This window comes from Thalassophryne amazonica, chromosome 12, assembly GCF_902500255.1.
Source record: "Thalassophryne amazonica chromosome 12, fThaAma1.1, whole genome shotgun sequence".
Lineage (NCBI taxonomy): Eukaryota > Metazoa > Chordata > Actinopteri > Batrachoidiformes > Batrachoididae > Thalassophryne > Thalassophryne amazonica.
The window spans coordinates 53,499,399-53,515,639 of record NC_047114.1 but is presented as its reverse complement, the minus strand read 5'-3'; the positions used below and the strand labels follow the sequence as shown (position 1 = coordinate 53,515,639).

The following is a 16,241-nucleotide window of genomic DNA, read 5'->3' as shown; positions in this document are numbered from 1 at the left end:
ATGTGTCTGTATATAAGAAAACTGTGTATGTGTGTTTGTGTTTGTGTGTGTGTGTGTGGCAGCTTCTCTCCATTGTGTGGTGATTGTGACTCCTCCCACTTGCTCCACTTGGGACGCAAACTCACAATGTCTGGCATGGGAGGCAGACACTCTGACCAGTCAGCAAAAACCCAGGCACTGGCCTGAGTGGACAGAGTATCTTTTGGCTGTCAGGAAGTGTGTGTTTGTGTGTGTGTTTTCATAATAAGCTGCTACAAGAGTCAAAGGACCCCTCTCAGCGCGCGCATGCAGCGAACCTTTGCATTGTTTTGGAGTTATTGTATTAAAACTCTGGAGGGCAGGGATTCATTTATCAATCTGTTCAGTCACTGCATTTTACAGGGTACGGGCCTTAAATGATTACGTTTAAGATGATAATAACTTCTTCCTACTCAAAATAAAGGAGGTTTTTGTTTTCTCACTCAGCATTCACTGTGTCCTCAGTCTGAACTCATGCATGCATTTAAGCACAAGGTCAATCACCCCTCTGACTGAGAAAGCTTGTTCTGATTTTTTTGAAGCCAGTAAATCAAAATATTACTACAGAAATCTGCACATGCTTTTCTTTTCCTGCTCTGTTCATCTGCTTCGCTGTCTGATAGCCTGTCATATATCAGAAAGCTTTGTATCTGTAGCAGGACCAAGGCTCTGTGACAGCGCCTGCCATGGAAACTTCACAGGATAAGATAACTGTGGATAGGTATTTAGTCAAGCAGCGCTTCTTCTGAAGGCTGCTCTTGGCTGCTGACACATTGAGGATTGCACAGAATAATTTCTGACATGTTGCACGGCACTAAATGTGTTATTCTATGAAAACGTTTCTACTTTTTTTTTCTTTTGTTATTGTCCTCACTTCATAACTTGGTTTGTTATGTCTGCAAATTTTTTCTGGATGATGTGAAATTGGTTGCGATATTGCATTCGGTCATGCTGCCCGGTTGGAAATGGTATCGTTGAATAATTTGTTTAACGTGCATGAATTATTTATATATGTGTCACAGACGCTTTTTGCTCTGATAAGTGCGACCACCCTATTGTAAATACACGAATGACACCTCTAATGCAGTTGCAGTGGCGATGCTGTTGTATGAAAGCGGCTGCCATGTCTGCTGAGGATGTTGTTTCTATTTTCTGTTCACTCTGTAGCAGCTGCACGGCCGCCCCGCTTTTACTCTCATTTCCCACTATAGCTCATCATATTTCAAGATCCACTGGAGGGATGATGCCACTGATTTCTACATGTGATAGCAAAGCCCCCATCGTTCATTCGTGCTGAGCCCTCTGTGTCGCACTTCAGCGGCCTCCTAATTTAATTTGAGAGAAGAAGTAAGAACAAGCCGAGCATGAGTGCTGAGATATTAATGCTGCTTCTTGCGGAAATGATGATGATAAACTACTATTGCTCTTGTACTTTTTACCGTTTGTTGAGCGAGAATTTCTTGGTAATTTTCTAAGAGTGGTCAGCAAATCATATCAAAAATGCCAACTGAAACAATTTATTTTATTGTGATTAAGATCAAATTAGCAGGTGAGCATATTGTTTGTTTTAAAAGGTGTTACCTCGAAAGGTCTACAGCCACCTTGACAGATTTGATTTTGCTGCTTTTGTAGAAAGACTTTTATTCCTCAATTATGGGATTTAAAAAAACAAAAACAAAAACTGTCATTTCAGTTTAGGTCTCTCCAGGGACAAGGAGTCCCTCCAGTAGATTTGCTGTCTAAATTAGCTATAAAAAGAAACTATAACCCTGAGGTTTGTACTGCCACTTGTGTTCGACTTAACAAATGTTGAAATACAAATCCTTAACCTTTGTGTCATTCAGATTTCTTCCCTCATGTGATTTTATCCAGTCAAAATGTGTCAAACGTTTTTCATCTCACCTGTTTCTAGTCGGTGCAATCTTATGTTGCAGGCCACTGAACGGTACGGTGTCTTCTTTGTGTGGTATGGAACAGTGTGTCCTAGTGGCAGAAAATGCCATAAGCATTTAGGTCATGCTGATTTCTCTCGGTGGTAGAGACGAGTCATAAAACAATATTTTGAGCTATTCTGGTAAACTCTAAAGCCAGAGATTCTTGTTCTTATTTTATTTTTTGTTATACTTTTAGTCACATTAAAACAGTTAGTAGTCAAGTCTCTGAGAGTTCTACTCTCCTTCAACAACTGCACTGTGTGAGAGAAATTCTTTTTTCAAAAAAATACTGAATAGGTAATATGTACAGGTCTATCAACAGCACACCGGCAGTAGAGTTGTTGCGATCGTAGCAATCCGTCGAGGATGATTGTCTCTTCATTGATTCCCAAATCGGATATCTACATCTAGGGTGGCTCTAGAGATGCCTGTGGATGGGTTTGTTTAACGCGGCCCTGGACAGATCCTTAGCCTGTTCTGATAGCAGGGAAATCCCAGACGACCAGGGTCTGAGGAGCTGCTTCAGCCTTGATCGGCCTTCATAGCTGTTGAGTTACAAGCCATCACCTCCTCTGCCTGATTTGTCGTTGAGGACTTTTTGTTTCACCAGAGCCACTTTAGCCGTCTTATGTTCAGGGTTCCTGTTGGGCCTTCATGGCTACTGTAGCAGCCATGAGGCACATGAGGTCTCCACCGTATTTCACCCCAACAGGCAATCCCCTACTTGATCTGTTACTCAGGTGTCATGATGTGGACAGAAGAGTTGTAAACAAATTGAAACCACATTTTTTCCTTCCTTTTCAAACTGCATATTGTTGTCATGACAATGTTGTTGCATTGGCAAATTACACTCAACAAATAATACAGTAAGTTGGACAGTAACAGAGTATTTCATATTTTGCCTCTGTAGACCACCACAATCATGTTGAAATTAAACAGTCAAGATGTACGTGTTGTGCAGATATTTAGCTTAATTTCATTGGGTTTAACAAAAAGTATTGTATGAACTATTTTGAAATTTCAGCTTTTTTTTATACATACGGTCTCCAGTTTAGAAGACATAGATAATTGGACAAGTTAAATGAAAGAGTAATTGTTAATCATTACTTTTACAACTAGTTTTCTTTCAGTAAGCTAGGGGATGGATACATGAATGTTTATTGATCACTGAGTATGTCTTGGACCTTAATTATATCTATCATTAAGACATTGAAACAGTGTGTTACTGCATGGTAAATCTATCTGGAGTAGGCAGTTCTCAAAATCTGCCTGATAGTACAAGAAGCTGTGATTGGTGATGCAACAAGCATTAGTTGCACAATCCACCGTTTTTTCCTTTCACAACCACAAGCCTTCAAAGCCTTCAAAACTGTCATGGGTGACTTGGTGACTTTATCCACTTGTCTCCTTTTTTGCATGTTCACTCAGTTTTGGAGAACTGTCTGCTCCAGATACTGTTACCATACACTACCACAATGTATGTATTTCTTAGTGACTGAAGTAAATGAAGTCTGAGACATATTTAGTGAATTGGAAGTGTTGATTTAACCATCCCCTGACTTGTTGAAAAGCAGTAGTTTTTGTTAAAGACCTTTGGAAGAATATCTACATTTTTTTAATAATGCAGCAAACTAGATTTTCTTCTCCCTAAAACTTGAAACAATAGACAGTGACAATAATAATGATCATAAATGTATCAAAACCAATATCGATGACAGAAACAGCAGCGAAAACATCAAATAGCACTGACTGTATTCAGGGTTTGCCATGAGTTAAATACTACACAGAGAAACTGTGAATCACATGAATGTATGTGTGCATTCATGTGTGCATCTGAGCTATAAATGTATGTGTAGAATGTATTAAATGGTAAATTTGAGGAGCTGCATCAGTGCCACACAAACCCATGCTGCAAGCAGTGGTACCCTAAACCACAATGGGCAAAATAAATGTCCTTAATTTCATTAAACCCATACATCTTGGCAACAGCTTCCCTTAATGACTGTGATTGTCAGTTGTACCTCTATTGTGAGGTAATGCAATAGATTTATTGCTATGGCATAGCCAGTGGGCAAAACCTATATTTGATTCGTGAGCAACATAACTTCAGTTGTACAAGGCTGATTGTCACCAAACTTGATTTGGGGGTCAAAAGTTCAAAGGTCAAGGTTACTGGAGAATCTTTATTATAAATCTTATGAGCGCAACAACATTTTACAGCAGTGCAACTTCACTAAACTCAGTGTAAGGTGTGCGGTATCTTGCTCCCAAGAAGCCGCTTGGTTTTGGGGTCAAAAGGTCAAAGTACAAAGTACTCTCAAGGCATTGACCCTTGAGAGTACTTTGTAAAAAAATATTTTGAGTGCAATATCTTCTTTTCTAATTGTCTGATTGTCACTGGACTTAGTATGTGCATTGAGTGTGGTGGCCCAATAAGCCTATTAAGTTTCAGTTTGAAAACTCAAAATCTTTACACTGTACTTTGTAAAAGCCTTTTCAAAAAAGTATCACATGTCAATAGTAAGCTTATCAACATTTGCCCAGGGTGCTGTGGTTTAATGCAGACTATGCCCTATTTATATTTAAATAACCCACAATTGCAGAAAGTTTCAGTGTCATGCAATGCTCTCTGTATGTAGTATTCATGATGAGAATATGAATCAGACACAAGGAGTCCCTGATTTTCCCCTTTGTGTTCACTGTGTAGTGGGTGTCCACATGCTTTATTGTCAAAGCAGTGTCTCCACTTTTTGTTGATGAACAACCAGCTCTCACCCAGTTCATGATGGCATCCTGTAAAGTGATTTAATCTATTAGTTAATGATACCATCATGCAATACAGTAGATTTTCATGATGGTATCTTGAAATTTGAGGTGGCACCTGGGATGGCATTTGGGGTTATGGTTAGGATTAGCGTTAAAATTAGTCAGTGACAGCTGACCACATCACAGAACTGTAATACATTTTGTGACAGTATCACGGAAATAAAGAGTGAGACTAGGCTGTGAGGACTCAGTGTGATAATCTGAGACAGGTAGGCAAAAAAAAAAATCTATCTATATAAAACGCTAACACTGCAGGGCAAGGTGGGCCACACCTTTACTGCTCCACAAAATGTTATTTTTTCCTTCCAACAGACCATTTGTTTTCTGTTCATGAATCATTTTCACAATTTTGTTGAGATGGAAGCTTTCACCTTCTTTGTCTTCTATCAAATTGTTCACCCTCTCTGTTTCTCCCTTCAATTTCCAGCATTCAGCTCAGCTATTCATTCTCTGGACGGGGCGACGCAGCGGAGTGACTTTGTCTCCATCCTCAGGGAGTTTGGAAACCACTATGTGCAGGAGGCGATGTATGGCTTTCAGGAATCATGTACCATCTGGTACCCCAACAAACAGGTCCAGAGGCAGCTGTGGCTAGAGTACCAAGACATTAGCAAAGGTAAGACACACACATGTAATGGAAAGAAATTCTAATGATAAATTATCCTATTTGGAGTAATTATTGCCAAGACTAAAGTGAATGTATGAGGTTGTGACTGTGAGGGAGTCTGAAGGAAAGCTGTTTTTTTTCTGCAGTTGTGTCTACATGATTGTAATATTTCACCCACAAAAACAATACGAATTATTATTAGTTGTGTGTGCTTGTGTGCGATCAACAATTTTGCATCGAATTTATTTATTTATTTATTTATTTTGTGTTTTTGATCAAGTGTGTCTGTATAAGAAAACCTGACAGAATTGTGCCATGATTTGAATCTCACCATGACCCTGAAACCATTATTTGTACCAAATCAAGATCATTGCACCCCTCTATCTATCTATCTATCTATCTATCTATCTATCTATCTATCTATCTATCTATCTATCTATCTATCTATCTATCTATCTATCTATCTATCTATCTATCTATCTATCTATCTATCTATCTATCTATCTATCTATCTATCTATCTATCTATCTATCTATCTATCTATCTATCTATCTATCTATCTATCTATCTATCTATCTATCTATCTATCTATCTATGTAAAGTCCTGCTGAAATCATTCAGAAGGATTACCATTTTAAATACTTTCATGCAAAACATAATGAACTGGTTTTCATAAATGTTGGTGAAAATGGGACTGTAAAATTGCTCAAATTCAGAAATATGGTAAAGACAAATACTTGCCAATGACTTTCTTTATCAGTTAGCTGGGTCACTGGCATCAAACACAAAACATCATGCATATGAAATATGGAGACAAGAGCAAAAATATGATCACAGGTCATTCATCCTTGCATGCTTCTATATAACGAAGTAATCCTTGCACAGGTGATGGGTGTGGGTCACAGATATAGATGGGTGTACATACTATTGGCTAGCTAATGCAAATGAATGAGAGTAAGGTGGCGTCCAAAATAAGGAAGCAAAGTTAGCACATAGCATAACCCCAACCTTCATGAATGCTCAACACAAGCTGGAGTTGATGTTTAATTTGCATAACGGTGAATACTTTACACTCAGAATAATCAGATGTATATGGAAGAAGTAATTTGCAACCATTTTTTGATTTTAATTAGAAAATTACTACAGATTTTAGAAAATTACTGAGTTTTCACTGCAAGTTTTTTTAATGAATTATTTTATTAACTAATTAATTTATCTTTTTACACAAACATTTTTTCCTGTTAATCATTTTTTTTTCAAGTTAGTAAAATTTATTGACTAATTTAATCAAATTAAACATTAGCGACTGAGTGACACTGAAAATAACTGTTCTTGAAATTATTAGGTCTGAAATTTGCAAGACAGCAGTTTGCAGGGGAGTGATGCTGCAGCACTGAGTACAGAATCTGTAAAGCTTTTTTATTGTTAACACTGTGAGATAAGCTATTGTGGACATTTTCAGAGTATTCACATACCATCTTAATGTAAATGTTGCATGTTTTCTCAGTTGTCATTTGCACTAATGAAATAAATTCATTTGATGAGAGGTATGTTACACATACATTACAAAGAGTATTGTGACTCAATTTATTTATGAAATGTGATGAAGAATGCACACACTCAGTTCCAGTGCAACTGCAATATAATGAGCTTTGTACTATCTCAGTGTTAAACCAGACAACTACTTCAATGAATAATCAGAAAAGCAATCACCTCTGGTTTTTGTTTAATTAGTAAAAAATTGTAGCATGTATCAGATATCAATATTTCATTTCTTGTGCTTGCTTTCTCAGTGACCAGTAATAGCTTCTTTTCACTTCAGTGCCTCCAAACTGTCCAATGCCAATTCCTTGTGTTTCCTCAGCCACTTTTCTTTTTCATGCTTTTTTCGGGCGGTGGGGGGTGTCCAAGGACACGCCTGTTTCACTGCATTGTTAACCCACGGTTGCTGATACACTGACAGGTGGTATTGGACGACTGCATTGCCACCATGAAAAGTCCATTTTCTTTGTTTTCTGCTGCTCTGCCTCTACCAATCAACCACAGTCCTAAACAATTCAGCCAATAAAAAACAAACAAACACACAAAAACATATATTCAGGGCTTATAGCTTTGTCTCAGTTTGATTTGGTAAACTGACACTTTAAAACAGTTTTTTCTGCAGAGGATGACACTCAAAGGTGGTATAACAAAGGTTTTGTGTGTGTGTGTGTGTGTGTGTGTGTGTGTGTGTGTGTGTGTGTGTGTGTGTGTGTGTGTGTGTGTGTGTGTGTGTGTGTGTGTGTGTGTCACTGTTCAGTGAATACGCTTCATTTTGTGTTGCTCTTTGTTACTTTCTGTTTTGACGGTTCCTCATCGTTTGCGTAATTCCTGTACCATCAGCATTCCGTTTGACTGTCATCCAGTTTCATCCAACCTCCCAAGTCCGACGTCTTGCATGAACATTGTACACACACATACACACACACACACACACACACGCCTGCATGGACTTGTGATCAAATGCATCTTCTTTTGTTGTGTTATGTTCTGTTTTGTAAAACTTTACAAAATCTTGTAACTGTTAAAATGGCCAAAGCACTGAGTCACACTGAGTCTGGTCTGCTTGAGGCTTCCTCCTCAATATTATCAGAGGGAGTTTTTCTTTACCACTGTCACCTATGTGCTTGCCATATATATATATATATATATATAATATGGCTGTGATGCTATGTGCACTCTGAATGGCTGATTACCGGTCAGCAGATATTTTACCATATTCTGACCAGTTACCATGAAAATCGATCCACAGCGCGTATTTTCTTTACAGACCAGCAAGCTGTAAACACGATTAGAAAAACCAAGACAGACATGAACATACTCCATAAATATCTAAACAGCATAGAAAAAACACAGATTGAAAGCATACCATCTGACAACCGGACCATGTGTTACCAAGTTCTTCATGGAAGTGAAGAAACCAAACGAGGTCAACACCCTCAGCAGCATATTCGGGCGATAATGTAAGTTTGCTTGTGTGTGTGTGTGTGTGTGTGTGTGTGTGTGTGTATATATATATATATATATATATATATATATATATATACACACACACACACACAAACGTACATTATAAGTAAATATTTCCCCATCCAGACCTCTCACTCGGTTAATAATCCTTTAATATTTGCAAAAATCTTTAACAAAAGAGACTTTTTTACATTGGGGTATTGTGTGTAAAATTTTGTGGTACAAAATTAATTTCATCCATTTTGGAATCAGGCTGTAACATAAAAAAATGTGGATAAAGTGAACGGCTGTGAATGCTTGCCGGATGCACTGTATCAATAAATAAAATGTACTAGCAGGTCCAGTCGTAGTAAATATTAATAATAATACATCCATTTATATATCACTTTTATGACATTTACAAGATGCTTCACAACAACAACAAAAAAAAGACAAAAAATTGAATACTAAACAAAGCAGCACATATGAGGGCTGTCAATAAAGTATAGGTCCTTTTTATTTTTTTCAAAAACTATATGGATTTCATTCATATGTTTTTCCATCAGACATGCTTGAACCCTCGTGCGCATGCGTGAGTTTTTCCATGCCTGTCGGTGACGTCATTCACCAGTGAGCACTCCTTGTGGGAGGAGTCGTCCAGCCCCTCGTCGGAATTCCTTTGTCTGAGAAGTTGCTGAGAGACTGGCGCTTTGTTTGATCAAAAATTTTTTCTAAACCTGTGAGACACATCGAAGTGGACACGGTTCGAAAAATTAAGCTGGTTTTTGGTGAAAATTTTAATGGCTGATGAGATATTTTGAGGTGATACTGTCGCTTTAAGGACTTCCCAAGGAGCGGGACGTCGTGCAGCACTCCCAGGCGCCGTCGTCAGCCTGTTTCAAGCTGAAAACCTCCACATTTCAGGTTCTATTGATCCAGGACATCGTGAGCGAACAGAGAAGTTTCAGAAGAAGTCGGTTTCAGCATTTTATCCGGATATTCCACTGTTAAAGGAGATTTTTTTAATGAAAGACGTGCGGACGGGTCCGCGCGTCGGGACGCAACCGGCGCGGTGCGGCGGCAAAGGAAAAACACCTCCGTGTTGATAACCATTTGTAAAATCCAGGCGGCTTTTGATGGCTTTCAGTGGAGTGAGTATATGAGAAATTGTTTAACAGCTGGACATGTTCCAACTTGTCCTTAAGGCTTCCAACAGAGGTGTTTTTCCTGTGGCGGAGCATTGCGGCGGCTGCGAGCCAACGCTGCAATCCGCCCGCACATCTTTCATTAAAAAAATCTCCTTTAACAGTGGAATATCCGGATAAAATGCTGAAACCGACTTCTTCTGAAACTTCTCTGTTCTCTCATGACGTCCTGGATCAATAGAGCCTGAAATGTGGAGGTTTTCAGCTTGAAACAGGCTGATGACGGCGCCTGGGAGCGCTGCACGACGTCTTGCTCCGTGGGAAGTCCTTAAAGCGACAGTATCACCTCAAAATCTCTCAACAGCCGTTAAAATTTTCACTGAAAACCAGCTTAATTTTTCGAACCGTGTCCACTTCGATGTGTCTCACAGGTTTAGAAAACCTTTTGATCAAACAAAGCGCTAGTCTCTCAGCAACTTCTCAGACAAAGGAATTCCGACGAGGGGCTGGACGACTTCTCCCACAAGGAGTGCTCACAGGCGAATGACGTCACCGACAGGCGTGGAAAAACTCACGCATGCGCACGAGGGTTCAAGCATGTCTGACGTAAAAACATATGAATGAAATCCATATAGTTTTTGAAAAAAATAAAAAGGACCTATACTTTATTGACAGACCTCGTACGTATTACTAAAACTAAATTTAAATTTGTCTTCAAACAGGTCTTCCCATCAGACCAATTGGAAGAGAGAAAATATGCCAAATATTTTGACTTAAAAGAGTTAGTTAAATGTGATTGTCACATCTCAGCAAGCAGACTATTCCAGAGAGCATGATTAAAAAAAAGAAAAAGCTCTGCAGCTACCACACCTCATACTCACCCTTGTAACAGAAAGGATGGTACACAAGGCTTGAGGAACTCTTTCGGATACCAAGATTCACAACAATTCAGCATATCAACAGTAAAATCTTCAAATTTGAAGCAATTTTTATTGGGAGCCAGAGAGGTTACATAATGGAACTGTAACATGATATGATGAAATTGTCTTGTCTTGGCAAAACTCTGAGCTACATTTTGAACCATTTGGAGACTTTTTGTGCTACGTGGGAGGCTGGAGTAAAAGATGATACAGTAGATAAGTCTGAAGGAAACAAGTGTATGAACAAGGTATCTGTGTCAGACAGGGATAGGATAGGCCTGTCAGGTTTTGGATCCGTTTAGGTTGTGTTCTGTTTTACTGTCTTGTTTGATTTGCCTTTGTCATCTGTCTTTCTCTTGCTTTGTTTTTCTGCTTGGGTTTTCTCTGTCCTACTCTTTCTTGTCTCTCTCTTGGCTCTTGGTGGTTGGTTTTTCTTTTTGTCTGGCCGCACCCTGGTTCTGGGAGCTTCTCCACACACCTGTTCTTGATTTGCAGTGTTAATCATCAGGGTGCTTTATAAGCCTCACAGTTTGCCTTTGTCCTTCGCCAGATCAATGTGCCTTGTGCCTCTTTCCAGCTCAGTTCCTTGTGGGGTTTTTTTTTTTCCCTTGTCTTGATTGCTTCATCGTGTTTTTTGATTACCTGCCTGTGTACCTCGACCACGCCTAAGCCTGATGATTTTGTTACTGTTGCTTCTTTTGGACTGCCTATCTGTGTATCTATCCCAGCTAACAAACCCAGTAAACGCTTTAACTCCAGTGAGCTGTGTACCTGCATCCTGCATTTGTGTCCAGTCTGTTTTACCAGCCAACCCTGATAAGGCCTTATTTTAGTGCCGTTTTGTCAGTGAAAAAAGCATTTTTAACAGCCTCTCAAGAATGCAAGTCAAATAAGTGTTCAATCATCACCCCAATGTTTTTGGGTGTGTCATGTTGATGAGCCACAGAATTACCCAAAAATAATTCCACAATAACATGATTTTGAGGGACTCTCTCTTTGAAGGACTGTTTTATCAGCATCCCTCCATTTATGGATAGCAGGCTGAGATTTCATTAGGAGGCTGAGATTTCATTAGCAGTCTGAGTGTGGTTCAGTTGTTTGCAGTGTGAAAACACGTTTTGGATAGTTTAGACTTTTTATACATGAATTTGAGGCAGCTTAGTGTCAACCATTAAACAGCAGAAGAAGAAAAGAAACTGACAATTATTTAATTATCTGTAAGATGCAGCGTTTTTAGCATCTTGCACAGCATCATATTAAAAAAGGATGCGGTAGTGGTCGTTGCTTTTTGTGAATTTGCTTGTGATTATAGCTTAAATCCTCTCTGTAATATCACCTGCTTAAAACCAGATGACTACACATTTAAATAAATCATCTGTCAATGTTTTTGTTGTTGTTATTGCATGCTGCTCATAAAACTACCACGATAATGTCGTCGCAATGAATGGAATCTGTTCATGTTTCTCCTTTCAGATTGAACTGTTTGCCAAACTGACAACTAGCCAACATTAGACACACACACACACGTCTCCAAACCTATCATTGTCAACCATAGGGCAGCCTAAATAGATGATTGCATCAGGACGTAACTACGTTATGAAAAGTCCTTTAGTTCAACTGAAACTTTGCAGTGTGAAACCAACATGACCGGACCAAACATTAACTTTGGTATGGATTTTGTTCTGAACTTTCAGGTGTGAAAATGTCCTATGTTTCATTTTACAGTTGTAAGTTATACAAATGTGTATGTAAACACAAACAGGACATGATCTTGTTTGTATACCTCTGTACTTATTTTATCAAGATTTTCCTTGTGTTGATCCATACAAAAACAACAGCAAAAAAGCAACCACATTGTATTGAGTCTATGTGGGTTTGAAAATTGTATTGTCTCAGCTGTGGGGAATCTAAGCAGAAACATTTTTTTTTTTTTTTTTTTTTTTTTTTTTGTCATTTGGAGACTGTGTTGGAAGTGGGTAACTTTTTCAGCGTGGCCCAGGAACATCATTTCTGCATAACAGAAACAGATTTCATCGGCAAATTCTTGAAATCACAGTCATCTTTCTTAATGTCTTCTTGGCTTCTTGGAAACATCCTGGCCTTTTGGAGGGAGTAATGAGCTCACTTGAGAGTATGATGATCCATGTCCTCACCCTTTGCTCCAAATACAGGATCCACTCCTGCAGATTTGGTCTATATCTCAGCTATCTGGTGGAGCACCACTATAAACAGCATTAAGGCTTATTTATGTACATGATTAGCGGTATGCGTGTGTATTTATGGGAAGCAAAGATGGAAAATAAGAATTAACATGGTGGAGTTTGCTGAATTGGTCTCATTTGCATCAGTGAAGTAGCATGAGAGTCCTCATCAGAGTGAATTTTGATATCCGGGTTGTATGATTTCCTACGTATTCACATAATCAAATAGAATGTGGGCTGCTTGCAAAGGAGACACATACTCATGCTGTATGTGACTTTTCATGCATCGAAAATGCTATGTGACCTAAAACAGCATATCTCTCATTGTGGAAATTCTCTTTAACGGAAAATCAATAGAAAATGTAGTTGGAGCTGTATTATTTAGTGGCGATTGTTCACTGACTGTAAATTAGAACCCAGCTGAATGGATCACAGCCACGGAGCCACGGTCTGTAAAGTTAAGTGACGACTCACACCGGGTGTTCCTAATGACCTAGGAACAACAAAACAACACACACAGTTGTGTACACATGCACACTGCCTGCCGGTCACGGCTGTATCAGTCATGTTTGTGGAGTCGCTGCCGTACCTCATTAACTGTGGTCAGGCAGTGTGTCTTGTCTTTGTGATTTATGGCTCTTTCTTCGCTGCACTTGGTTGTGATAGCAGCTTCCCATTGTCAGACATGCGACCTCAATTACTACGCCAGGGATCACCACATGAAAGCCTCCTCTGCCTCGCTGACAGTGAACAGGTTCATGGGATTCAGAGAGACCTTATAGAAGACAGTGTGATACTGTGTGGAAAATGACATGTTGCATTGCCAGCATTACCATTGTTTTAATAGACCATTGACTGAGGGTCACCCTTTTTTGTAAATGCCAACTAACATGCCTTCTACGTGCATTGAATTATTGGAAACATATTGTTTAGGTGCTTTAATTACTTTAGGTCTGCAGTGTCATGCATTATAAAACAATGTAAAGCAACTGGATTTTTTTCTGAGATGAGGGGAAGGCAGATTTTTTTTCAACATAACGACAATAACAATAACAACAATAATAAAAATTTATTTGTATAGTACTTACCCTTAATTGGAATAAGTGGGTACAGAAAATGAATGAGTGAATTTGTGTAGTACTTTTGCTAGACAATTGCTAGAAAGAGAAATTGAAGATACAATAAAAAGAGCAACATGAATCACGATTTGGCTGTATGATCCGAACATGACAGTACGAACATTTCTTGTCATTGTACATATATAAAACAAAATTTGTCCTCTTCATTTAATCTATCCCCATTACAGTTAGACACAATCCAACCACTAGGAGCAGTGGGCTGCTGTATATAAGAACTAGAGAGCGCAGTAGCGCTGAGCTGTGTGCCGACAAGGAGGCGTGATCACCATTTTAATTCCGGGCAAGTTAGTGATTTGCGTGCATAGAAGTTCACTTAGTCTCGTCAAGAAACAGGTGGAATATGCCGGAAAGCTGCGCATGTTTGCAAAGCCACAAACGGAGGAATGAGACAATATTTCCTTCCATAAGTAAGTGTTTTTGGTTCTTCTTGTCACTTTGTCCGTGATATTTGGATGATAAACAGCTGTATGTCTCCTGCCGTGTCTCCCGATGACACGGACCATTAACTCTTCACTTATGTCTACTTTATATTTTCCACTGCTAGACCAATGTCTAGTTAAAATACTTGTCGTTAGTGATTAAAACTGTTGGACAAGACTGGGGATTTTTTTTTTTAAATTTGCACCTTAAAATAATGAGATTATAATGAGCCGCGCTGTGCCGCTCACAGTCACACCCACACATAGAGATGTGTACCCACACCACTGACTTCATGAATGAAACTCAGTCAATAAAGGATAATTGTGTACAAATATAATATATATAAATGTATTGCAATGGTTTTAGAACCCGCGCTGCGTTGAACACAGCAGCAGCTCAGCCGAGCAGCGTAGCTTAACAGCGCAGATCCATGTAACTTTCAACCCTAATATTTGGGAATGTGTGAGTATCAGAGTAAGTTTAACACTTTCCTGACATAATTTAATGTCATTTAATTTACTGGCTTGATATCCAGGTCAAAATGGCATTTTAACACGTATTTTGCGAGCATTTTTCTGAGTGTTCAGTCGCGAATCTCCATTGAAAATGCATTAACATCCGGGTACTTCGTCAATATTTTGCCCGGTTAGGAGACGTCATGTCTCTGTCCATGAAGGGACATTTTCGCTTAGTGTGCAGCAATGGGACTGCGCTCTCTAGTTCTCATATACAGCTCCATGGCTGCCACAGTCTGGCACCCATTGGATGGTTGCAAACTTTCCAGCATGATTTTTCTCTTACTGAGCTATGTTTACTAAAATGTCCTCATCTAGTATGTAAAATACACCATATTTAATTCATATCAAGGGTGTTGACAGGTAAAATTAACGTTCTGTTCCGTTGTGGGTTTTGTTTTTTTACACCAAAAAAAATAGGTGTTGTGTCCCCCATGTTTTTTTTTTTTTTTGCATATTTTTGTGGCATAAATGCAGCAATTTTTTTAGCCAATGTTAATATATATATATTAAAGAGCCCTAGATTCCACTGAATTTGTCATGAATTATTAAATATTAGATATAACCATAATCTGCATGCATATTTGATCGCCACATATCTTGTTGCGACTCTCTTTTACGACTGCAAATTTCGACATTCACGATGTAAGCTTTCATGTTACCTTGATTACATCATAGTTGCTTAATTTGGATTTGTGTGAGAACAAAATGTGATGATAAATATACATTCACATAGTGTATTTCTGTTTACTTGCTGATTATTTATTTGGCAAAAAATAATAAATTTACTTGTGGAACAACTATTGTACATTTTAAGTCCCATAGTCCACTGATCGTTACGTCCCGCAGGATTTCTTACAAAGCTTATAGCATCAAGCATTGTCGGGGAATTTTATGAATGAATCACCCACATGATATGAACCAGATGCAAGCTACATCATCAGGTATTTTTCCCAAGCTGTCATTGTTGCTGCAGGCACTAAGCTTGTGGTGACGTTTTGTGTGCCCCCTATTACATCGTGATTTTTTTAAAGACACATTTGGCATATGTGAGGAAAAATGTGTACCATCAATTTATTCTTTGTTTCAATTTACTGAAATATACACATGAATATTTGTAACTAGTGTGTATGTTGTCATTTTGGCTGCTCGCGTCTCGGAATGGGGTCGCCACAGCAGATACAGCCTGAGCCGCATTGGCAATTGGCACAAGTTTTACACCGGATACACTTGCTGATGCAACTCCAGTTTCACCCGGAGAAACACACACACACACACAGCCGCTGGTGTTCCGAAGAAGTCTTCCAATTGTTCATGTAAATGGGGAGTCTTCTTCACAGACTAAGGTTAATTATGGAGTTCCACAAGGTTCTGTGCTAGGACCAGTTTTATTCACTTTATACATGCTTCTCTTAGGCAGTATTATTAGAAAGCACTGCTTAAATTTTCATTGTTACGCAGATGATACCCAGCTTTATCTATCCATGAAGCCAGAGGACACACACCAATTAAACTGCAGGATTGTCTT

General features: G+C 38.8%; 1 protein-coding gene across 1 annotated transcript in view; it reads left to right on the top strand.

Annotated features, from left to right (window-relative positions):
* Positions 1-16,241, top strand: part of astn1 (astrotactin 1) — a 1,400,536-nt gene that overhangs the window by 932,347 nt on the left and 451,948 nt on the right. The window contains exon 17 of the mRNA XM_034183391.1: positions 5,206-5,394. Coding sequence (XP_034039282.1) covers positions 5,206-5,394 — 189 coding nt within the window. The remainder of the gene's footprint in view (positions 1-5,205; positions 5,395-16,241) is intronic.